General features: G+C 42.9%; 1 protein-coding gene across 1 annotated transcript in view; it reads right to left on the reverse strand.

Annotated features, from left to right (window-relative positions):
• Window positions 1-518: 518 nt before the first annotated feature.
• ATP1A1 (ATPase Na+/K+ transporting subunit alpha 1) overlaps window positions 519-25,910 on the reverse strand; it is a 33,036-nt gene continuing 7,644 nt past the window's right edge. Inside the window, exons 2-23 of the mRNA XM_049879994.1 lie at window positions 22,803-22,907; window positions 22,091-22,150; window positions 19,594-19,797; window positions 18,878-18,991; window positions 18,309-18,443; window positions 18,083-18,200; window positions 17,372-17,640; window positions 16,643-16,841; window positions 15,758-15,867; window positions 11,775-11,909; window positions 11,005-11,197; window positions 9,220-9,395; window positions 8,159-8,295; window positions 7,224-7,374; window positions 6,488-6,656; window positions 6,161-6,315; window positions 5,638-5,761; window positions 4,204-4,349; window positions 3,951-4,081; window positions 3,539-3,640; window positions 1,335-1,426; window positions 519-903 (exon numbers count right to left, since the gene is read on the reverse strand). Coding sequence (XP_049735951.1) covers window positions 875-903; window positions 1,335-1,426; window positions 3,539-3,640; window positions 3,951-4,081; window positions 4,204-4,349; window positions 5,638-5,761; window positions 6,161-6,315; window positions 6,488-6,656; window positions 7,224-7,374; window positions 8,159-8,295; window positions 9,220-9,395; window positions 11,005-11,197; window positions 11,775-11,909; window positions 15,758-15,867; window positions 16,643-16,841; window positions 17,372-17,640; window positions 18,083-18,200; window positions 18,309-18,443; window positions 18,878-18,991; window positions 19,594-19,797; window positions 22,091-22,150; window positions 22,803-22,907 — 3,054 coding nt within the window. The 3' untranslated portion in view covers window positions 519-874. The remainder of the gene's footprint in view (window positions 904-1,334; window positions 1,427-3,538; window positions 3,641-3,950; window positions 4,082-4,203; window positions 4,350-5,637; window positions 5,762-6,160; window positions 6,316-6,487; window positions 6,657-7,223; window positions 7,375-8,158; window positions 8,296-9,219; window positions 9,396-11,004; window positions 11,198-11,774; window positions 11,910-15,757; window positions 15,868-16,642; window positions 16,842-17,371; window positions 17,641-18,082; window positions 18,201-18,308; window positions 18,444-18,877; window positions 18,992-19,593; window positions 19,798-22,090; window positions 22,151-22,802; window positions 22,908-25,910) is intronic.

Raw genomic sequence — 25,910 nt, forward strand, 5'->3', positions numbered from 1 at the left:
AGATATTTCTGCTTCCCAGACAAACCCTGGTCTGGAGCCACTTCGGGGTATTGCGGTGGTAATCTTCTAAAGGAGAAGGCCTGAGGGCCTGTGGTTAGAAGAGAAGAGACCCATCTAGAGTTTACTATGTCCCCAAACTCCAGCGGTCTGGAAGTCCTTCAGGTGAGGTGGTAAGTTGTTTTCCCTTCAAGAAGCTGAGATGTTAAGGCAGCAGCTGCACACCCTGAGGCATCACATAGGAAAATCGTCAGGTAAGCTCATCTACTCACAACGTTTCCCCTTAATTGTGGGTCTCACAATTGAAGGTGAATCAGAACCACCTGAAGAGTTTAGTCAGAAAAACAGACCGCTGATTAGTTCTGATTCAGTAGGTCTAGGGTGGGCCAGAGAGTTGCCATCCTAACAAGTCCCCAGGTGCTGCTGCTGCTGCTGGTCTGGAGACTCAACATGCTGAGAACCACAGATCTAAATCCCACACAGACATCTGTCCCGAAGAAGTGACGGGAGCACAAGAACAATTCCGTTATAATAGCCATCTTTATTTGTAAAAATCCAGATATAAAATGTATTCTCTTTCAGTCTTTCCGGGTTTTCCTTTTCTTCTTCTTTTTTTTTTTTTTACAAAAACAAAAAGGCACATGAAAACCTTCCCCGCTGTCATTCCCACAGGTGGATGTTTTTCAGGCAGCCCTCCCCCCTCCCCCCATATGGCTACATGCTTCATTCCGGGATGTCTCGCTTCCCCCACATGCTTCGGCACTTTCCTACCGGGGTAGAGTTCCGAATTCCAAGACTGAAGTACACGAGTGGGGTGGGGGGTGATAGACACAGAGTGTGGCATGAGGCTCTCCAAGGCGTGCAGGACGGGGGTCGGCTAGTAGTAGGTTTCCTTCTCCACCCAGCCTGAGGAGACAAAGACACCCTGGCGTGAGGCCCCCCGCTGCCCCACTCCAGCAAGACAGAGGAGAACAACAACTTGAGGGGGGAGGGAGGGCGCTTATACTCAAATTCAATTTGGGGCCTCACTTTTATTTATTTAAATGTTTTCAGGAATACTGTTATCATTTGGAAAGATGGTTTAGACTTCTGACATTTTCACTACATATTTAGCTTTTATTTTACAAGTCACAAATACGATGGACTCCTCAGCCTTAACTGGGACCTACATTCAGATGTGACTGTGACTGTAGTTAGTCTACAGCCCACTGGTTCAGTGGCCTTAGGTGATCAGACTGACCACTGAGGGAGCCAGGCACTTAAGGGAAACACGACTAAAGCCAAAGCACCGTTCTCTAGTGCCTGTCCCCCCACAAAGTTAAAATGCCCGCACTTACCGCCGGGGCGTCGTCTGATGATGAGTTTTCGGACTTCGTCATATACAAAGATGAGAAGGGAGTAGGGGAAGGCACAGAACCACCAGGTAGGTCTGGAAATGGAATCAGGTACCAGTTTATTGTACACATGAATGCCATTCAAAGGAAAAAAGAGAAACTGCACATCACCACAGTGACAAATAACTGGCCTGCAAGAAGCCAGGTACAGTCATGGCTAACTACGGAGTCATTCACTAAAAAAAAAAAACCCAAACCCACTGCCGTCGAGTCAATTCCAACTCATAGCAACCCTACAGGATACAGCAGAACTGACCCAGAGGGCTTCCAAGGAGTGGCTGGTGGATTTGAACTGCCAACCTTTTAGTTAGCAGACAAGCTTAGCCACTGCGCCAGTCATTCACTACAGCAAGTAAACTGCCCCTGAAACTGACTGCTGCTTCGAGTGCCCAGGGCCTACAGAGGCAGAGGAAAATCAGACAGCAGACTTTATCAAGTAATCCCTACCCATCTTCAGCTTGGTTTTCCTAAGAATCAGTTTGTAGGGTGACATGAGTACATTCTCTGTTGACAGTCCCAGAGCGACTGAACATTTTCTTCCCTTTTTAAAAGTTTTTAAGCTCTTGAGTGCGTTTGTCTAATGTCCTGGCATTTGAAGATAAAGAACAACCAGTGTGAGCCAAAACCAGTTTATTCATCCTGAAATTCGGTCTCTGACAGTGGGATTTGGGACAGTCAGCTGTGTGTTTGGAGTTTTAGAGCTGGGAAACGAAAAAAGCTGAGTCCCAGAGATCACAAAGGCCTTCAGGAGCCCAGAGGCTGCTGCCTCAGAGTCCCTGGCCTGGGGACTCTGGGCAACCTCCTTGTAGGGACGGGTGCTTTCTTGACGACCAGTTTCCTGCAGTAAACTCGCTAGGAAGGCTGTCCCTGGGTGGACTGTGGCAGTCCCCTCCTCCTCTTCCTGTCCTACATATAACCAGTATACGTGCAATAGCTAGAAGATGGCCTCAGTTGACTCAGCCACCAGAGTAATTAGACCACCTTTCAAGTTGGGAGGAACCTGTCAGGAACAAATTTCCTAGTCACAGCAAGAAATTAAAGGACCCAGAAAACAGAAATATCTGAGGCACTACCCTATTTTAGTGTGATTTTTCCATTTCGGCCCTTTGGAAAGCCTGTGACCAATCCTGGCCTCCTCCTGATAAACAATGGCCCAAGCTGATATAGTTTAATCTGGACTTGGGCTGCCCCTGCTGCATGCCAGCTCTCTGCAGCGTATTGGGGCTACAAAGACCGAAAAAAAAAAGAAAGACTTAAAGATTAGAATCTTGTGGGGAGCAGAAATGACAACAAGCCACGCCAAATAAGAGGTGTAGCTGCACAGGTCTGGGAGGGCAAGAACACATGGGGACAAGCTCCAGGAAAACCAGCTTAAAGGCTATCGGGGCTGGTGGGTGGGAGGAAGCATCCTAACCAAACTGGCAGAGGAAGAGAATACTGAATTGGATGGGTACAAGAGAAAGCAATAAAGACAGGACAACACTGGGCAAGACCCTGATATCAGGCTACCTCTGCACATATCCACTAGGGCGTCAACGAGAGGCCGATGGGTTTAAATGACTTTAGGGGTGACATCAGTGGAAGGAGGTGATGGCATCAGGCTAGCTGAGATGGCAAAGCCAGTCACTGTGTTTAAGCCCAGTCTGGTTCTAACCAAAAGATTAGTGGTCTGCTTCCTTTAACCTCAGATGTGCTTCTCCAACATTCTTCCTTTGAACAGAGAGTTGAGAGGCCCCCGAAAAGTAGAAAGGCTTGACATAGGACACACAGTGATTAGTTAAACAAATCAAGTATTGAAGCCAGGTCGTCCCCCAACCCCAGGATACCCCTGGGTGGACCTATGGTGACAACCTGGCTATGGCTGTGGAGACCTGGGTGGCTTAAAGCAGCTGAGCAACTCCCTCTCCCCAGAGTCTGTCTGGCCCCATCTTAGACCAAATCCTAAGCACAGGCTGGAATCATAGCCATCTCTGGATGTGCTAGTCTGATTTACTGACAAGTCAAACTTGTCAGTAAATTTTTCCATCCAAAGCAATTCTTGTACATCATCACCAGCCAAAGTTCTGAAACTAATAAATACTAATGCATGTCATGAGGGAAAAGCCATAGAGCACTTCACACTTTTTGGAGCCATAAGATCGACTTACTTGAGGGGATACATCCTCAGGGCCACACCCATGCCAGGGCAGTAGGAAAGGAAAGCAGCAAGGGCTGTCTCTTCAAAGAGGCCAAAAATTAAGATCTTGTTCCTACAATTAAGAGGGGGAGGGGAAAAAAAGCTTACAAGATGCAAATACAGCAGCGACACCCAAGATCCTAAGCTTATCTTCTAATACTGAACATTAAACGGCAGGCCGATGTCTTTATATGTTAGTTGTACTTAGGTGCTTAGGGGTCTGATGAGAAAACCTAAAAAATTACATTTTCCTTCCTAAATTGCTCCCAAACTAGAGGTTCCAAACACTTTGTAGTCTGTGTCAGGTGCTAGGCTTTCTGCAAAGGGTTTAACCACCAGGTCCCCTCGTTGAGCCAGAACTTGTGACGTGCCCCGTTACTCACTTCATCCCCTGCTGGAATACTGAATTCCTCCTGGTCTTGCAGATGACCAAGTCAGCCCACTGCACCACCACAATGCTGACAAAGAAGGCAGTGTGGCAGGTGAACTCCACGATTTTCCTCTGCTCATAGGTCTGAAAGCCAAAAGGCACACAGATGAGCCTTGGCTCTGCCCATGTGGCTGGTGGCAGCAAGGCCACAGTCCTCCAGGGCCCTCGGACCTCCAGCATCGGGCAGGCAAGAGGCCCTCACTCACCCACTGCTGCCCGTAGCTGTCTTCTACATCATTGATCCAACGGTCATCCCAGTCCACTCGGAGGCCCAGCAGGTCAATAGGGAGGAAGCCATTCTCAGCCATAATCACAAAGTAAGTGAAGAAGCCTCCCAGTGCCTGGATCATACCTAAGAAGTTGGAGAAGCAACTTTATCTGATCACCCCAGCAGGCCTGTGGGTAGGTAAGGAGGAGGTCTTTATCCCTGATTGATAAGGCACAGGAGAGAGTTGCCCAGTCACTTAGCTAGCCCCCAGGGACAGCTCAGAGCTCAGCACCCTCTCTAGTTTTTGTAGCAGGAAAAGAGAAGACGTATTGGCCTTGCCCTTTAACACCCACCTCTACTCCTTGATCATCTGCTATCAGGGCATATCCTTGGCGGGGGTGGGGGTCGGCTTCCCCACTTTTAATCTCTGAAAAAGCATGACTTCTTTCTATCTTTCAATTTTTTTACACATTGCCATTTTGCCAGCCATCGTGGAAATCTTGATTACTTTAGGGATGACATCAGTGGAAGGGATGACTTCACGGAAATGACAAGTGTGGCGCCTCCCAGCCCAACCCTTCCTCACTTTCGGAATTCTTTCCCCTGGAGTCGAATCCAATCACACTACCCTACGTTCCTCAGGGCAGAAATTTCATCCTATGCTCTGGACCTGAGTCTTCCTCTCAAAATTAGGTTTCCTGGGCAGAGGTCAGGGTGGGCTAATTGGTTAATTCCTTTGTTGACTGCCAACATCAAATCAATCTTTAGTGTAACCGCCATGTGTTAAAAATTGCTCCATTTTACCCAAAGGTTCGAAGCCATGCAAACACTCGATCTGGAAGAACGAGTTCCTTGTGGTGGGATCGCAAGGCTCTCTCAAAGCAGATGAGACACGGACTCAGAACAAAACATGTTGTGTGACTTGACTGCCCACACCTAGACCTCATGCTCAACTGGTGGAGCAGGAATCAAGCACTGAGCAGGAGGGTGGGCTGCAGGGTCACCATTTGTAGGTGTGACCTACTAGCCGAACCTTCAAGGCTGTATTAATTTCTTTAAAGCTGAAATCTCTATCCAAACTAGTGAGATATTACGTATCCCCCACCAGGGAACGTCAACTTTGAGTTAGTACATGCATTCACAAGAACAGGCTCCATAAAGGTGGTTCTGAAGGCTCCATGAGGAGGGGCCCAGTCTCAGGGTACAGAGTCTAAAGAACTACAATTTCTATCAAAAGTTTAACTGGACAAACAGCAGAACATTTCTCCTCACATGGAAGAGATGCATAAAAAGCCCGGCCTCACCCGACGTTCTGGCTCACTCTAGATCTGAAGTCTCAGATCGACCTCATACGGTCTGAGCAGACGCCATCACCTCAGATCACTGCCATCTGCCAGCTTTCTGCTCGAGGCCAGGAGCTGCAGCAGCTTACCTATCTGTCCGTATGCCATACTGATCAGCCGCTCATTAACTAGTTTGTCCGTTTGGGGGTTTCTAGGCTGCCTCTTCATGATGTCACTCTCAGCTTGCTCATAAGCCAGAGAAATGGCGGGAACCTGAGGGAGGGGAGCAAGAAGGGATTTAAAAGTGACCAAAAACATGGAAGCTGATATAGTGAACTTCTGTGATAAAATGCCTTGCCCTCCCTTTTTAAAAAACCTCTATCTTTTTCATATCGTAAAACAGTATTACAAGTCCTTAAAAAGAAAATCAAAACTATACAAAAGGGGGAAGATTCCCATCTGATAAATAGGTTTTGACTGATGCCTTGAAGAACAGTATCAACTCCTTGATGGAGTCGGGACACATATCGGATACTGTCACTGGGAATTTCTTTTCATAATGTGGACCACACATATCCCAGTAACACAGCAGTGAGCACCAACGCCAGCGGCTGGGACCAGGGCCTATACCTTCACAATCTTTGTGGTGTGGAAGTTCACAGGTTCACTTACCATGTCAGTGCCCAAGTCAATGCAGAGGATGGTGACGGTCCCCAGTGGTAGTGGAATGTTTGCAATAATAAATATCAGGAAGGGGGTGATCTCTGGAATGTTACTGGTTAGGGTGTAAGCAATGGATTTCTTCAAGTTATCAAAGATTAGACGACCTATGAAGGCAAGATTTTTCTTACTGTATAGCTAAACAGATAGGCAGTCTAGAAACTTAACATATCCAGTAAGTAAACACAAATAACATACCCAGTGAGTAAACACAAATAGGTACTGAGGAACAGTATCTGGGAGAGTTTTTAGTGAACACCTTAAATGCACGGCTCTCACCTTCCTCTACTCCAGTCACAATTGAGGCAAAGTTGTCATCCAAAAGGATCATGTCAGCAGCTTGCTTAGACACATCTGAGCCAGCAATCCCCATAGCAACCCCAATGTCTGCTTTCTTCAAAGCTGGAGAGTCATTTACGCCATCACCAGTTACGGCCACAATTGCACCCTACCAGAGAAAGGGAGGCGGGCTAGTAAGTCGCTTAGTCCAGGGACGGAAGTGAGGGCACTGGTCTCCTCATCACAGACGCTGCCACTTTCCCACTGAGCCTATATGTGGTCTCAGAACCTGCAGAGCTGCTATAAATAAAAGAATTGAGAAGTGACACCAATCATTTTCTCCCATCGTTCGTAAGGACTGCTCAAAGTAATGACTGATTTGGTGAAGAGACCTCTGGAAAAACTTCACTGCTTTATGTACACTCCCTCGTATTTTCATGGTGGGGGACAAGAGTCTCCACTGGCCGTTCACATTTCCAGTGTAGAATTTAGGAACCCATATTGCTATTCCAGACAATTGTCTTGAGGGTTCAAACTCTGGGCTACTGTGGAGACCTATATTGTAAAGTGTTCTGTTCTCTACTAAACCACGACAAGTCATCCTCACTACCTACCCCGCCAGGGAGGAAATTAGCTTTTATTGGCGTATGTTCACTGAGCCTGAGAAAAGCTGGGTGCTGTTTCCCTTGCTGCTACTGTTTTCACTGGAACTCCCATCCCTCTGGCAGTCCCTGACCTGTCTCTGGCAGCCTTCCACAATGATGAGCTTCTGCTGAGGGGAGGTTCTGGCAAACACAATCTCAGTGTGGTACTTCAGGATGTCATCCAGCTGCTCAGGGGTCATGTCTTTCAGGTCACTTCCATGGACCACACAGGCCTTGGCATCTCTAGAATGAGGACACACACACAAAAAAGAGCCATCTGTGACCTTCTCAGCATGATGCTCATCACTGCCAGAGGGGATGCGAGTTACTTGCTGCACAACACTTTGTAAACAAAATCAGAAGGAATTTTCCCTTCATGTCAAAGCTATTATCTGAGTAGCATTGTTCATGTTTAAAGCAGTTTTCTAGGTATATTATCTCATTCAAGGCTGGCCTGTCAGTCATCTTCCATCTTCATCTTCATAAAAGAACACATTGAAATAATACAGCAAGCTTCAGAAAATAGCAGAGCTGATGAAGGACCAAACCTTCCCTCTCTCACCAAAGCAGGGTAAGGAGGGTTCCTATTACAGCCTGAACTACCTGGGCAACTGTTGTTTCCTCATTTTCTTTGGACCTGGAAATTGACAAGGTGCTACATGCTAGGCAGCATAGTTCAGTCATCAACAGCGTGAATTGGAAGCCATTACATGAGCCCACCACTTCTCAAATACTCTGAACTTCTCTAAGCCTCAGCTGCCTCTCCCTCTGGAAAGGGAGAATATCTACCTTAGCAAATCAATTTATTGAGTGCTAGAACAACAAGGACCATCTAAGTGTGGGTTAATATAATTTATTCTCACTTAAAACCCTCCCTAATTGCTACACGGTTGCTTTCTGGAAATACAGTTGTGTTCCCTGCTCAGAGCAAGCCAGGAAGCAAACCAATGATAAAACCAAGCTAAAGATTTCAAACTACCAGTATTTGGCACACTCAAGGCAGTCTGTATTGGGCTTCCTGCTGTACCTGGGGTTCACCTGGCTCACTGGGATGTTGAGACGAGCAGCGATGTCTTCCACTGTCTCGTTGCCCTCTGAGATGATGCCCACACCTTTGGCAATGGCTTTAGCTGTGATTGGGTGGTCTCCTGTGACCATGATGACCTGTTAACAAGATACGGGACAATTTACTATGTGCAAGTGCCAAGCAAAATGAACTTAGCTAAGTCTTAACACTTGAAATGGATACAACTATATAACTGATAAACACTAACTAGCCAAAACATACACTTGTATGTTCGTGAAAAGAAAACAAAGTCAACACCCACCACTATCTATTTTTCCTTTTATATAGTCATATAAAAACACTATTTACTATGACTTAAAAAATCTGATGCTGGTGGGACTGGGGAGTCCAGGTGCCCTAAACAGCTGGTTAACACTATCAAAGTGGCCCAAGTTTTGGGGAGAGCTATTATGTTACACAAATTATAAAACTGTTACTGCTCTTTTTGAACCATTGGTCTACTTGGAATAATACACTCTAAAAAGAAATAACCAAAGTAGCGGGGGAATAATTTGTACATAGCTTTTCAGGGCAGTATTATTTAGGAGAATGGAAAAGTGAAGCCAAATAAAACCCCCATCAAAAGGTGAGACTAAACAAACCACATTGTACTAGTCCACCTGAGTAAGAATCAGCTACTTAAAAGACAGGTACATGGAGTATGCCAAACACTTCATAACAAATGTTACCTGAAAACAAAACACATGCTATTCATTGCATGAAGTACAGTAATGTAGAATGCTCTGTTTCAAAACTTAAAAATGCACCAAGGCTTTCCTGCTTTTAAATGTGCTTTACATTCCTTATGTCTTGTTTTACATTCCTGACCCACTATTTACACCAACATTTTAATACTATCTGGTCTTCTCTGGTGACAACTAAGACTTGGGAGATGAGAAGTTAATATTCCAGGTGAGAGCAGCAGCTGCGTCTCTGGAGCTCCAGTTGGCGGCCATGTTTGCTAGTGAAAGGGCCCCACACAGTGAGCGCTGAAACCAAGGCAGCGGCGGACAGGGCACTACCTTAATTCCAGCACTTCGGCATTTGCCCACGGCATCGGGAACAGCAGCACGTGGAGGGTCAATCATGGAGATGAGCCCGACAAAGCAGAGGTTATCGACAGGGAAATTCACATCATCGGTGTCAAACTGAAACCCTTCAGGAAACTGTTCATCTGGCAGAGAAAGGTGGCAAAAACCTGCAAGAAGGCCAGGGAGTCTGTGAGGTTCCAGTACTGTAGGCAGGGTATGCGGTGGAAGCCTGTCCCTTCTGTGTACTTTTCACTGCATGGTTTGTCTGGAGTAATTTTTTAAAGTCTAGTTTTACAACACAGCTAAGGCTTTAACGTTTATAAATGATAGTCACTGAAAAAGGGGTGGGGGGAGACAGAGCCCATCACCAATCTCAAAGAAATAGAAATTGTTTAATGTGAAGACTGAATGATAATTTTGAGGTATCACATCAGGGCTCTAGACCTATCCACTGACAGTAAGTTACTTAGAGTGAGCCAGTCATGTCATCATGTGTCTCAGCATCCCTATCTGGAAAATCAAGGCCAGTATCTCTGCTCATTGGTTCATTTTAACCAAAATCTAATCACTGAGCTCTCATGTGCAGCATGTGTTAGTACTTCAAAGATAGATGGGAATCAGACATGTCTGTCAGAGGAGCTTATCATCTAGCGCTGCAGTTAATTCAAGACACTCAAGACACTCCTTTTCAAGTATAATGGCCCTAAAAAGGTGGAATAAGGTACCTATAAGTTCAAAGAAGAGAGACCACTTCTACTTTAGGGTGGTGGAGAAGGGAGAAACAAGAACATTTATGAAGACAGGCATCATCTTTAAGTGCCTAGATACCTAAGAAAAACACCTGGAGTTAGAGGGAAAGGTTGTGAACTGAGTTAGGGACCAGACAATCAGTTCTGTGTCAAACAAACTAAGGCAAAATAGGAAGATTTACATAAACAATGAATTTATATCAGTTTTCTACAAAATAAAATCAATGCTACTTTCCCAATTATGTTATAAAATGGGTAGAATTTCTAAAAACCTCAGTGGTTTGCGGGATAGAAAAAACAGTATCCTAGACTGAAAGCTAGTCTTTAATTTATGAGCTGACTGCAAAAGTTCCCCTGTAAATTCACAACTTTCTATGGCAGCCAGTAAACGATTTAATTCTAGATATACTAAGAAAAACATTTAAAACTTTTTATTAAATAAGTTTACTATAAGTAAGTTTACAGATCATGGCCACAGCAACAGACGTTAGATAATAAAACTCCCCTTCTCCCACACATATGCTTTTTAAACAGAACTGACCAGCATGAGGCCAAGTCTAAGTACAGCTCAGAAGTAAACCACAAGGACTTATCAGATTTCTCCAATACTTGTTTTCAAACCACTAGGAGGCAGATAAAGGAGGAGGAAGCCTGCCCCAGAAAAGCTTAAAATCTGTCGCCATCCAATCAATTCCAACTCATAATGACCCTACAGGACAGAGCAGAACTGCCCCATAGGGCTTCTCAGGCTATAATCTTTACAGAAGTGGCCTGCCGCATCTTTCTTCTGCAGAGCTGCTGGTGGGTTCGAACCACCGACCTTGCAGTTAACAGCCGAGTGCCTAACCACTGCGCCACCACGGCTCCTTCCAGAAGCACTCACAGAAAGGTAAGCAGGACATGGACGTTAATGTGAAGGAAGGTAAGCAGGACATGGAGATTAATGTGATTAACTTGTAACTGTCTAACAGACTAGATGACTTAAAAATGGGGCATGCCCTGGGTGCTGTCACCCCATCATCTGTACCTAGCACTCGTTCTCCAAGGCCCCCCAGCTCCAGGTAGGCATTCTGAAAGGCATCTTTTAGCTCCTCATCCAGTGGCTGCTCCTTGCCGTGGAGAAGGATAGAGCTGCAGCGGTCCAGGATCCTCTCTGGAGCTCCCTTCATCACCAACAGGTGCCGGGGTTCAGACGTGTTCGGGTTCTTATGAATAGACAGCTGTAAGGAATCGGGCAGATGTAAACACCGATGGCTGGATGTGGCAGGCCATGGAGGAACACAAACCATGACTTAATATCTAGGATTTGTTACAGGAAAAACAAGCTTCCTTATTTCTGAACTTTGAAGTGTCTTATACTTTGTAACATACTTTGAATGCTACATAAAAAAAAAAGATACAAGCATCATGATCATAATGATGTACTTATAAATTTATGACACTTGTCACATATTAAATTCTCCTGAAGAAAATCTGGGAACAAAGGGTCTGGCACGCACATTTGTGCCCACTCACCCACAACCTGAACCACAAACGAGCATTTGAAAGGCCCCAACAATATTTCTGAAGAGGTTACATTTATCCTGCTGACATTCAAACACATTAGGATTTTTTTATACATAGGTCAAAGGTCAAGGGTTAAATATGTTAAAGCTTATATAAAAGTTTGAATAGTCTTATTTTTTTAAAAGCATTTAAGCTTGTAAAATTCAAAAGGGGAGGCTATTTCTTTTTCTTACAGCTTATATTCCTTCCCGTTTTGTTCCCCGCCTCACAATCCCCCCCAAACCTTCAGACCTGGTACTTGTTGGTGGAGTTGAAGGGTATCTCCACAATCTTGGTGTACTGCTCCCTCATCTCCTTCACAGAACCACAGCACAACTCAATGCATTTTAAGAGAGCTGACTCAGAGGCATCTCCTGCAACTGCCCGCTGTGAACACAGACATCATCTGTTAATTAACCTGAAAAAGCTTCACTGAGCAGGCACTGCTGAAAAAACAAGAAAGGCAACTCAGACTGTATTCCAGTCTTGTCAGAGGCAGGAGAAAGGATAGGGGAGGAGGAAGCAGCGTTGGGGGTGACAGCAGTCACTAGCCCAGAGTCACTGCTGGTCACAGCATGCCCAACTCCAACTTCAATCTTTTTGCCAGCCCTCTTCCCCTAGCCCAAGTCAGCTCCTCGTAAAAGGGCGGGTGAAGGGGTCACCTACCCTGGCAGAATCATAACACACCCTTCTAAGCTACTTCAGCCTATTTTTTCTCTTTCCCTAGGCCTGTTGCAAAGTCTCTCAAAGCCAATGCTATTCCCAACCCCGTATTTCAGGTTATGAACTTGAAAATACCAAGTGAGAAAGTAAACATTTGTGGTGCCTTTCACTGCCCTGAAACTTAAAAGAAAATGCCTTAAATTCTCAGGACTGGAGGCATACTGTCTGTGTCACGGGCAAAGTAAAGGGACTTTATATTCCCAACATAATTCAATTGTGTAAAATTATCTGGGCCCAAGGACAAGAACTGAAAGCTATTATCAGTTCCCAACAATAATATAACAGGCAGCATTTCAGTTAAAGCCCAAATCTCAGGCTGTATACACATTCTGCATGATATTTTATGACACACATATTCTAAAAACCTCCCCAGTTGTAAACAATTTTGGTGCAGATAACCATTTTAGAACTTTGACCTACAAGGCTGCATAAACAGGCGCTCACTTACAAATATAGTAGCCCTGTAAAATAAGAAAGGTGAAAAGATTAGATAAGAACCATGAAATAAGTAAGATCACTTTTTAATAAAAGCCAGTTATTCAAGCAGAACAGAGCTGCAGGCCATTTTATTTGTAATAATGCCACTGATATGGCCCAACCCGAGACACTTAGAATACAGCATTCTGCTACCTTTCTGGGGCTTCTAAATCAGAAAAAAAAATGTGATACTAACATCTTGTGGGTCCCTATTCTCAAAGCTTAGGAAATTTCCACTGAGGTAAGGAAAAACACGCAGCAGGCATCTCAAGTTTTATATCAAGATAAACATCATCCTCAAATCAACAGCAATTCAATGACAAGAAAATTTCCTTTAAAGAAGAACCCTATCTTCACAGTAAAAGCCAACTCGGTACATCGAAGTCAGATTTTCCTTGATAACTCAGTCTATACCCAAACTACTGCACGCAGCTTCACTCAGAATAAGGGAGCCCAGAGCCTCACGTGGCTCTTCCTCCTTCTAAAGGACTTTGTACACCTCATGACCCTTCTGACTGTGTCTTCACTTGAGCAACGGGGTAAAACCTCTGCCGTTTCAAAATTCACAAGATTTCTATGAGGCTCAACTTATTTTTGCCTTGAGTTTATTTTTGCATCATTAGTAAGCAAGCTAAGGACAAATAAGAGAAATAGCTGAGCTATTTTAAGAAAATAAATGGCTTAAGGGATTTACTGGAATCTACTGTATCCTAATATGCAAATGCAATTATCAAGCCACTAAAGTAGCTCTCTATCAGCTAGGTAATAATACCAGCTCTCTTCTAAAACCGGTTGCTGCTCATCAAAAGACTTCACCCAAAGAGTAAAAAGAGAACCTACAGACTGGGAAAAAATTTTTGGCTATTACAAATCAGACAAAGGTGTAACCTCTAAAATCTATAAGAAAATTCAACATTTCTACAAAAAAAAAAAAAAGACAAATAATCTAATTAAAAAATGGGCAAAGGAAATAAACAGACACTGCACCAAAGAAGACATTCAAGCAGCCAACAGATACATGAGGAAATGCTCCTGATCTCTAGCCAGAGTAACGCCAATCAAAACCACAAAGAGATACCATCTCACCCTGGCATCACTGGCACAAATCAATAAAACAGAAAATAATAAATGTTGGAGAGGCTGCGGGGAGATCAGAACTCTTGTGCACTGCTGTTAGGAATGCAAAATGATATAAGCATTTTGGAAAATGATATGGTGCTTCCTTAGAAAGCTAGAAATAGAAATACCATATGATCCAGCAATCCCACCCCTAGGAATATATCCTAGAGAAATAAGAGGCATCACGCGAATAGACATAAGCACACCCATGTTCGCTGCAGCATTGTTCATAAGAGCAAAAACATGGAAACAACCTAGATGCCCATCAACAAATGAATGCATAAACAAACTGTGGTACATACGCACAACTACACAATGATAAAGAACAACGATGAATCTGTGAAGCATCTCATAACACGGATGAATCTGGAGGGCATTATGCTGAGTGAAATAAGTCAATCACAAACGGGCAAATATTGTATGAGACCGCTACTGTATAAGCTCATGAAAAGGTTTATGTACAAAAAGAAACAATCTTTGATGGTTACAAAGGAGGGGTAGGGATGGAAAAACACTTAGTAGATGATAGGTAAGTGGTAACTTTGGTGAAGGGTAGGGCAGTATACAATACTGGGGAAGCCAGCACAACCTGCACAAGGTAAGGTCATGGTAGCTCCAAAGACACATTCAGACTCCCTGTGGGACTGAATTATTGGGCTGAGAGGTGTGGGCACCACGGTCTCGAGGAACATCTAGCTCAATTGGCACAACACAGTTTATAAAAAAAATGTTCTACATTCCACTTCAGTGAGCAGCATCTGGAGTTTTAAAAGCCTTTGAGAGGCCATCTAGAATACTCCACTGGTCTCAACCCTTTGGGAGCAAGAAATAATGAAGAAAACTAAAGACACAAGGGAAAGACTAGTCCAGAGAACTAATGGACCATATCTACCACAGCCTCCATCAGACTGAGTCCAATACAACTAGATGGTGCCTGGTTACCACCACTGACTGCTCTGACAGGGATCACAATAGAGGGTCCTGGGCAGAGGTGGAGAAAAATGTAGAACAAAATTCTAATTGAAAAAGAAAGACCAGACTTGCTGGCCTGACAAAGACTGGAGAAACCCTTAGAGTATGGCCCCTGGACACCCTTTCAGCTCAGTAATGAGGTCACTCCTGAGGTTCACCCTTCAGCCAAAGATTGAACAGGCCTATGGAACAAAACAAGACTAAAGGGATGCACCAGCCCTGGGGCAGGGTCTAGGAGGAAGGAGAGAACAGGAAAGCTGATAATAAGGAACCCAGGGTTGAGAGAGGGGAGTGCTAACATGTCGTAGGGTTGTTAACCAATGTCATAAAACAATGTGTATACTAACTGATGAGAAACTAGTTTGCTCTGTAAACCTTCACCTAAAGTTCAACTAAAAACAACAACAAAAAAACCTAGTTGCTGTCAATTCCCTTTATGGTGATCCCATATGAGTCAGAGCGGAACTGTGTTCTATAAGGTTAGGTGGCTGATTTTTCTGGAATAGATCACCAGGCCTTTCTCCCAGGTGCCTCTGGGTGGACTCGAACCTCCAACTTTTCGGTTAGTAGTTGAGTGGTAAATCATTTGCACCACCCCGGAGTGCTGGCTGTCTTACAGATTTTATTTAATTAGGTTTTCACCAGTAAAGATTACCTCCCACTCCCTCCTCCCACTTTGGCCAGTTTTTACTGTATCTCCTCTTTTATCCAACCTATACAGGCCCCAAGGTGTTAAGCACTTTAGGATCTACAGACAATACAAACTTAAGTGAAACGTAGTAAAGCATCACACAAGACCATTCCAACCTTCTACAACAAACAGTTGTTTTACAGATTACAAAAGTAATGTGCTATTTAAAAAGAACACTCAGGTGGCCCTTCTTGTGCAACATCTACACATTCCCAAAGGCAACCTGAGAGTTAACAGGAACTCCTGAGCATACCTTAAGGATAGGTATGTTTTCCTGGTTAGCCTGAAACACTGCCCGGTTACAAAGGCCTGCAATTCTGGACAGAGCAAGCCAGGTGATTGAAGACTTGTCAAATGAGACACCTGAGGGAGGAGAGAGAGATAGGAAAATAACCATGAAACTTTAAATGCCAGTATTCCACTTTGAATGCTATGCTCTCAGTTCTCCTATTAAAGTTCCATAAAAAATCTGAAAAGACCTTGAACTACTGCCCTCAGATAATCTTTAAACTTTAAACCAAGAACATCCCCTGAAGGCTTCTTAAAACCAAACAATAGAGTTTAGCTTAACTAGGAAGGAATGTTTGCCTTGTCCATTATACTCTTTTGAAGAACTATCCATACGAGATCAAACTGACAACAGCAACTCAATGGATTAGACAGGAAACCTTAAGGGGCAGTGATTTATGTTAATAAGGGAGGAACAACTCAGAAAAAGGACGGTGAGAATGGCTGCACAACTTGAAGAATGTATAATAAATGTCACCAAATTGTACATGTAGAAACTATTGAATTGGTGTATGTTTTGCCAGGTATATTCTCAATGACAAAAAAATAAATCATAAAAAAAATCTGAAATGATATATCTCATTTTTAGATTACCGAAAACTACTCAAATTTAGGGAAATTTTCAATCACTTTTAACAGGATAAATTAATTTTCTACTGACATACAAAAAAATCTAAAACAAATACCCTTTACTTCTTACCAAAGGATACAAGTTTTAAAAAATCAAAAAACAAAAAAAATTGCCATAAGCTTAAATGATCATTTATCATTTCTTTAAAAATCAATCAAACAAACAAAAAAAGGCAAAAGAGCAGGTGAGGCTCAGGTGTGAGGCAGCCCCTGGTCTTACCACTCTGATTCTCTGTGGTATCAGCTTCATGGATTTGATTGTCAAACCACATGTGGGCAACTGTCATCCTGTTCTGAGTGAGAGTTCCAGTTTTATCAGAACAAATGGTGGATGTGGACCCCAAGGTCTCCACTGCTTCTAAGTTCTTCACTAGGCAGTTTTTCCTTGCCATGCGTTTGGCAGTAAGCGTCAGACACACCTAAAAACGTCAGGGTCAATGTTACTTCAAACTCAACTAGACTGGAATTCTATACAACCCCCCACTATACTCTCCTATGGAAGAAATCTGTCTAAATTCTCTCCAACTTTCCTCCAAAGTCTGAGGAAATAATAATGGTAATATGTACATGGGGCTTTACTCTTCCCCCTAAAAAGCAATATATTAAGAAAAGTAGCCAGGATTTACCACATTCTGTTTCCCTATCACCACTGCACCCCCAAGCTCTTCTCCTTTCTCCATTACAATGGTCTGAATCATGAATTAACTCTGCAAATTTAAAAACAAAATATATACTTCTGAGTTACCACTCTCTATAAAATTATGCTATGGATTTCTCACTGCCCAGGGAGTGTCAATGGTTACCATGTTGCTCCGTAGAAAAATCATATACAAACATATGGAATAAAACATAACTCAGCAGCCCTTTAGAAGAGGGTAGTGGATGAGTCCTACACTAACAGAAGCTGGTATGAGTAAGGGTGACCATCACCCTTCCCCAAGCCTCTTACCGTGACAGTGGCCAGCAAACCTTCTGGCACATTGGCTACGATGATACCGATGAGGAAAATGACAGCCTCAAGCCAGGTGTATTCCAAGATGAGAGACAGGATGAAGAACGACACACCCAGGAACACAGCCACCCCCGTGATGATGTGGATAAAATGCTCAATTTCTGCAGCAATCGGAGTCTGACCTCCTTCTAGTCCAGAAGCAAGTGTGGCAATACGCCCCATCACGGTGCGGTCCCCAGTGTATATAACAATGCCACGTGCAGTGCCTTTGAAAAATGAGGGGGAATAATACAAATTTAACTGTAAAAAAGCCATACAATATGCATAATTACATGGCGTGGTTTAAAAAAAGATACACGTTTTTTAGGGCCCGCTCTTTGGTTGAATATACTGTTGTTTTAAGCTTCAGGCTTTGGCAAAGGGATTTCTATCCACCACCAGAGGACAGCAGCTCCAATACCCAAACTAGACTGGCACTGCCCACAGCAGAGGCACACTGGAGGTGGAGAAAGAGGAAAAGCAGCCACCAGGCTTCCTGGGTTTTTCCTGCCAGCAAGCAAACCGCCACCTCTCTGGGCTTCACTGCAGTTGTCAGAATTGGAGTCAATAAAACAAAAAAATCACGTCTATGGTTTTCCTCCTTTTTTTTTTTTTTTTTTTTTAGTGCTAACACCATACCATGCTAAATTCTGCCTTAAAATGGTCTACCTTCCACGCAGTTGGTTGAAAAAAAGGCAATGTTCCTTGTCTCCAGGGGGTTTTCATTTGTGAAATCCGGAGACCTGGTCTGGGGTTCTGACTCTCCAGTGAGTGAGGAGTTATCCACCTGTCCACGAGAGAAGTGTGTGAATACATCAGACTCGTCATGGGGTACTACACTGCTCAGCTCCACTGGCAGAGCTAGCTATGAGAGGTTCTGTTTACAATCACCTACTTTGCAGCCATTTGCAGATATGATTCTCAAATCAGCAGGGATTCGGTCTCCTCCTTTCACTTCCACCAGATCCCCGACGACAACGTCTTCAGCATTGATGCTCATTTTCTCACCGTTTCGAACCACAAGGGCTTGCTTTGGAAGGGGAAAACCATTTTCACCATTAAACAGGATAAAAACAGTCCAACAGGGAGAAGGTAGTGTAAAAACCAGAAACTCAAACTACAAACTGATCTATCACCCTAAGTACCACAGCAAAGACACTGTTCATCTTTTGAGCTATCCAAGTTTACAAAGCATGTGTAACGGGCGCTCCGGTGGTCTAACAGACAAGTCCTCTCATTTTGTACTCCCTCTTTTCAGAGTTTTTACTCAAAATGAAGGCTCTCATTTTCTGGGCTATAAGAAATACAGGTCTGAATTGGAGGTGGGTTAAAAAAAAAGGGGGGGGGCACCCACCCATCTCTCTGTCAAAGTCATTCCATACTTGGAAAACCTTAACACCACACTAACTCATGTTCTTGGGGCAGTCAAGTCAACACACAGGGCAAGGACAAAGCATCCAGTACCTGAGGAACCATGTTTTTGAAGGACTCCATGATCTTGGAGCTTTTAGCTTCTTGATAGTAAGAGAAACAACCAGTTATGATGACAACAGCTGATAGCACCACACCAAGATAGAGCTGAAAGGGAACAGACATGTTAGGACTGGGTGGGTCTTAGTGAGGATCTGGGAGACATGCAGTTCATTTTAACTGAATAAAAGGCAGATTTCTAACAGCGATTGAGTCTTCAGAAATAAAGAACTCATGTCTTCACATTTCTCTTTCTAGAGACCATACACAGGAGGGTCACAGATGGAGTCGGTAACACAGACACTTGGTCACTAATTTGATTTGATTTTGGAAATGTTCTAGATAGACCCATTTTTCCTGCTTTATTAAAACAAAGATATTTTCCAAACAATGTGTGACTTTGGAATAGCTACCAAATGTCTCTGGACAGAGCAACATGCCAGCATTAAAAGCTGTGCTCTGCCATCCAGTGAGTGGCACCAGGACTTGGGCCAGGAGCTGAGCAGAGCTACTTGCAGAGACCCAGCTTGGAAGAGCATCCACAGGGAGAGGCAGACACATAAGATGTCTTGAAGACAATAGTTGCTGACACTTTCCCAGTGTCTATATCCATCAAGTAACTACTGGTCGTCAAAAACCAGTGGGAGGCAAAGACTGAGAGGCTGCCTCATGGGTACCTGAGAGTCCAAGTTAGGAATTACATAACTCACATTATCGTTTTCGAGTTCCTCTTCCGTGGCAGCTAGGATGCCATAAGCCAGGAAACAAAGAATCGCTCCAATCCACAGTAACATAGAGAATCCTCCAAACAGCTGCCGACAGAACTTGACCCATTCAGGAGTAGTGGGAGGGGGTGTGAGGGCATTGGGACCGTCTCGGGCCAGGATCTCTGCAGCTCGGGCAGTTGTTAAGCCCTGAGAAGTAGACAAATATTAACAGGACACATCGCACACCAGCACTTACAATCTAATATATGTACCCGATAGCTAGAAACCTGCAATATGGTGATTCAGGGAGGAAACAAAATTTCCCAGGCTAGACAGCCAAGGTAAAAACCTGGCAAATTCCTCATGAACAATTCTCGTGATTCCCTCCACATAGCTGAAGCAAACAATACGCCAAGTTTTCTGAGGAACCCACACAGATAAATTTTTTTTTAAGTCAATACACAGAAAAATTTGGTTCCAATTTCGTCTCAACCCATACCAAATTGCATTGTTACCAAAAAGATATATATTTTAACTCACTGATTCAGTATTTCAAATTAAGACCTTTGAGTTTTCCGTGTATCAAATCCGGCAGGGAGGGGGGAAAAATCTACAAACATCAAAGGAGAAAAAAAAAAATCTCTGCAGGAATCCAACCTCTTATTGGGTTAACAGCCAAGTTTTAAGTATAGAGCTTTATACTTTAGATGGCAATTAGAACATTATCTGGTAAGGAACGGCTCACAGATGTACATGTTTTAGCTAACCCCCAGTAAACCTGTCAAGTGTGAAAAGGAGTCACCAGAAAAGTCCACTGGACTAATGCCCTGCTATTTGCTGTTTGCTAATGAGCCTTAAAATCAAGAGTCGCAGACAGTGTTTTAAGATCTATTTATATGGGATCAAACTGACAACAGGAACTTGAAAGATTAGATAGGAACCTTTGGGGCAGTGAGTTTACGTTAACAGGGAAAGAACAACTCAGAAAAGGAGGGTGAGAATGGTTGCACAACTCGAAGAATGTAATCAGTGTCACTGAACTGTACATGCAGGAGCTGTTGAATTGGTTTATGTTTTGCTTTTGCTGTGTATATTCTCAACAACAAAAAATAAAATTAAAAAAGTCACTGACAGCAGACAGTTGAAGAAAATACAGCTCCTATTAAAAGGTGAAAATATGCTTATTTTCGTACTACTAAAATACCAAGTCTGGGGGGGCAAAAACCTGACTTATTTTTTACTTAAAAGGTTTGCTTCTAGGTATTTTGTTTGTGTAATTTTTAACATTGGAGTGAACTATGGAGTATAGGGTAAGAGAGAAGAAAAATCAAGCAGTAAGAGAGTGGCGTAGTAGTTAAGAGTTTGGCTGCTAACCAAGACGTCGGCAGTTTGAATCCACCAGCCGCTCCTTTGAAACCTTATGGGGCAGTTTTTTATTCTGTCCTATAGGATTACTAAGAGTCGGAATCAACTCAATGGCAAATGGGTTTTTTGGGAAGGAATTATTTAGGGCCCTCTGCCGCTTCAAGTTCTCATTGGTATCCCCAGGTAAAATAAAAACCACCCATGAAACACTTGAGCACAATCTACATGCCAGACACTGCATTAGGAGCTTTAACTTGTTTAGTTCTCATGACAATTCTTTTTGGGTATTTTAACTCCATTTTATTACAAGTAAGAAAAAAGACTCACAGCGTTTGAATAACTGGCTTAGGGTCACAGAGAACCTACTTCACAGGATTCTAATGAAAGCCCAGTGAGGTGGTGCACATTAGGTGCTCAGCGGCTGCCTGGCACTTGGTGAGTAACTGTTAGCTTGTTCTTAGCAGAGTCAGAGCCTCCTCTCGGACTGCAGGGTACTCGTGCCAGCCCGCCTTCTCAGAGCCCCTTGATGCCTTACGCGACAGTTAGGTATTAGCTTGGTGTTCAAGCTTTACTGAGTGTGTAGAAATAACGAACCCTTCCCACTGCTGACCTTTATATTGTTTGTAGCAGATTCAATACCAAAATTCCTCATATAAGTGTACATGACACACATTATCTTATCAAAAGTTCTCTGAGTTTTGTATAAAATAAGCTTCAAAAAAAAAAAAAAAAGGACAGAATAATCAACGTCTGACATACTGTAGTGATCTAGCTAGGGAAAGTGCAAAAATGTGAATGCTTCAAATGATTCAACTAACTGAAATATTCAACTCAATTTAACAGATGTAGAAAAATAAAGAGATCTGTAAACAAAAGGTCATGGAGCCATTCAAATTCAAACTCTGGCAACTGCACTTATGGACTCTGGCCTATTATAAAATGGGGAGAACAATGTCTACTTCGATCAGGTTCAGGGAAAATTAAATGGCAGCATGTAAAAGCAGAAGCTCTGTGCCTGTCACACAGTAGGTACTCAGATGGTGGCTGTCATCACCCCCTTCCTAGAGCCCTCCTGTGATAGGGAAAGCAGGGGAAAGTTAGGATTCTATAAAAGAAGTTTCAACTTAGAACATACTCGGCTCAAGTCTGTTCCATATTTGCGATGAAGTTCATCAAGGCTAAGTTTATGGTCATCCTAAGTGAAAACAAAAACAAGAGAAGAATTAAACAGTACAGCATAAAAAACGATAGGAAAGTATCAACATCATTCAATACTCTCGTTAATACTATTAATACCAGCATTAATCTCAGAAAGTTTTTCTTCATGCAGAAGCTGGTATACTTTTCACCATTGAGTCTTACCCTGTGGATGGCTGACCCATGTGACAGAAGTCCATCATTACCTGTCTCATCACTACAGAGAAACCCAGGCACTCTCTGAAATCTAGTAAAACCTCATATGCCATCTTTGAACATCAAACAGATTCTAGAGAGGTTAAGCCTGTGGAAGCCTCCACAGCCTGGAGAGGTCAGAAGTTCTCAATATTCAGCATAATCCACACAGTGGGAAAACCAAAAGTCCATGATATTGACCACAGTTCCTTCCGTGGGTTTTGGTTCTGGCCAGAGTTGCTGAATAATTTTTCCAACCCCTTAGCAGCTAATTTAAGGTGAAAATTTTCAACCTCGACATCTTCATCTCTTACTTGCTATCATTTCTTTACTTTTAAAATAAAGCAAGTCCCTGACTAAAGGACAGAGGGGGAAATATCTTGTCCTCGAAGATGTAATTTAAAAAACAAAATTTTTTGAGGAGAACAAAAAGCTGCCTTCCACCTAGTACTTACCATAGTAACTTCTTTCTTCAGCTCATCCATGTCCCTCTCTTTCTTGGCCTTCTTTTTGTCGCCATGCTCTGAAACGGCTGCGGGTTCATATTTATCACGTCCAACCTACAGGGGAACGTGGGAAAGGTTTGATTGTAAATTATGAACAGCATCTCAAAACCAAAGATTTTGGAGCAAGGGATTTTGGTAGTTTTTCAGATAACCACCCTTTGGAACAGTCATTGGGATAATTCACGGAAATGTATGTGCTTATACTGCATAGTAAACAAAGCAATCTACTAAGAATACTATTATCTCTACCCAAAGGCCTTAGGACCAGCGGGAAAGTCATGACAGGCCTCAGAATGGGCCCTGCCAGAGCCGCTTCCATTGGGCTAGCTGAGTTGTGCTGTCCAAACCCCTCCACGGGAAAAAATGAAACTATCTTTATGTTATTAACTTAGGGGACAGTATGGTACTAATATTTATATTTTGTTTGCAAAAAAGTCAGGAAGTATCAAAGCTAAACATCTTTAGCGCACATCGAAGAACACTGACCTTTTCATCTGCTTAAAAAAAAAAAAAAAAAGGAACCATTTAAAATGGTTATTTAAAAATTTCTTAAATAAGACAAAAAAGAGCCTCCACTCCAATCCGCAGCCTGAAAAATAAAACTCCCAAAATGAAAGTCACTGAAAATGTTTTGACATAAGCAGGATGTAGGAACAGCATCTGCATTATCACACGATTCACAGGGTCCACCTACGCTTCTTGAAAACTGGAACAATTTTTAAAGAAAATGTTGATTCTATAGTTCAAATTTAGATCATCCCGCTCCCCCATCCCATTTAAAATGCCTGAGCCAATCGACACAAAGCCTGAACTTGGTGCTCCAAAGCTCGGTGACACAGAGAGGCCCCTTAGCAGACTACCCCCACTGCACCAATGAGATGCCTCTCACAACAATGACAACTTAAGAATGGCAAAAAAAGTAAATATTAGTGACTTTCTTAAAATGGGTGACCCATATGACACTATTACTGTTATTTTGTGTATCTCCTGGGATGCATCATCTCTTGGCTCACCCTTACCCACGTCCAACTTTCAGTCAGAAGTATATTACCAGCTACTAAAGCAAAAATAAGGAATTCTTGTGTCCAAGTTAAAATCCTATTGCGCTGAAATGAAAATAAAATTAAAGCAAAGAGTAGGTGTGTTTTCAGTCATAGCTGATATGGTTGTCAAGTAAATACAATACCCATTTGAATTTGAAAACACCTTCAAGATTCCAAAGAAAAATCTTGTTCTAAATCAGTTGGTATTGCCCACAAGTAGAGACAGTTCTATTATCCACATTGTTCAACTTCTGTGGTCATGTTTGCAGTGTTACTTGACTAACTTCCCCTGACAAAGACAGAAGTTCTTTAGTTTCTATCTTATCTGTGAAGAATGAAGCAGGTCTAAAGATAGTCAGCATTCTTCACATTCTCTCCACTATGGAGCAACCACATTCATAAGTGCCTCTTTGCATAGGGTGCTTGGTGCCAGACTGAAGGTGGAAAATAACCACACACACTGAAAGAAACAGGCAAAAGAAAAAGACAGGGCTCCTACAAGGTGGTATTTCCCTCAGATATTTAATAGGAAAACACAATACTCAAAAATCATTTTAAAGACATTGGTCAAGGGTCGCTAAAACACTTATGTGGCCAGTTGGTACTGATTTTTAAAATATTGTTCATAAATAACCCTTAAGCAAGTTATCATGAAAATATATTTAAATATATGAAAATCAGAGTTAAACTCGCTCTGCCTCATCATCTGTATGCTCTGATTATTCTCCTACTTCCAATATTTTCCACTTCAGTAGAGAGAGAATTACTGAAGCAGTTCAGCCTCGGGTCAACTTCCAAAGTTTTATCCCCATCTACAAAATAAATGCCTTGCCTACAGTTTCACACTTATCAACAGCAAAGTTATCTGGGGATCTAGATTTACTAATAACTCTTCGCCTTCTTCATCAATTCCTGCTATATAAGGCATAGTTTCAAGCGAGGCCATTTGTGAAAGACACCCGGGAAGTATTAACACGTGAAATTTCTTTTTCTTCAAAGTTGTTTATTTTTTACTAGGCAACACCTGTTTAGAAGAACAACCAGGCAGCTTATATAATTCAGTCCTTTCCCCACAAGAAAGGAATAGTACTAGTTTACCCTGGTAGGAACCAATTATCAGGTCCTGAAGTACCAATCAATGAGTGTGTTTGGGAGGGTTGGAAGGTGGGACAGGGGAACAATGATAAAAAGAGGTAAGACATAAAAGCAGGTTAAGAACATTTTCTTCTATTATTTCTTTTAAAAGCATTTAGGAGAAACAGTAAGTCACCGCAAGGGAAAAGGGCATTTCCTCAATGACTGAAGTGACCATGCCATGATGGAGTGCTCCATTCCTACTTTCTCAATTTGAAGTTTCCCATCACGTCTGCCGCCCCTACAGAGGATTAAGAAGCAAAACAAACCTTGTTGCTGTCAAGTCGATTCTGGCTCCTAGTGACCCTAGAGGACACAGCAAAACTCCCATAGGGTTTCCAAGGAGCAACTGGTGGATTCAAACCACTGACATTTTGATTAGACCTTTTGGTGAGCAGCTGAGCTCTTAACCACTGCACCCCCAGGGCTCCTACAGAGGACTGGGAATGATTAATTCCCATGGTGCTCTACTGGAAAAAGGTACTATCAAAGTCCAAAGTACTGTTATGCCCTTCTCAAAACGGCCACTTGTAAAAATGAAGTTGGTTTTTTTTTTTCCTTCCCATTCTAATTTAGAAACAGAGAAGTCACAGTAAGGGGCAGGAGCTTGCCCAGTGTGACACAACCTCCCAAGGACTCCATCCCCTCAAAGATGCATGAGTTTTGCTACCATGTGATTTGGGCAGTAGACAAAACGGTGCCCAGGAGATAGGAAAACCCTTGACAAAAGGTGCCAAGATCAAAACATGTAACAAGGTTCACACACTCATAAATATATACTAAGTCCTCACGATGGGTGAGGCATCCCCAAGACCTATTAGGGCCAAGATGCTCCTTCTTCTTCAGTAACTAAACAGTTTTAAAGGGAGGACGGGACAGG

This window comes from Elephas maximus, chromosome 3, assembly GCF_024166365.1.
Source record: "Elephas maximus indicus isolate mEleMax1 chromosome 3, mEleMax1 primary haplotype, whole genome shotgun sequence".
Lineage (NCBI taxonomy): Eukaryota > Metazoa > Chordata > Mammalia > Proboscidea > Elephantidae > Elephas > Elephas maximus.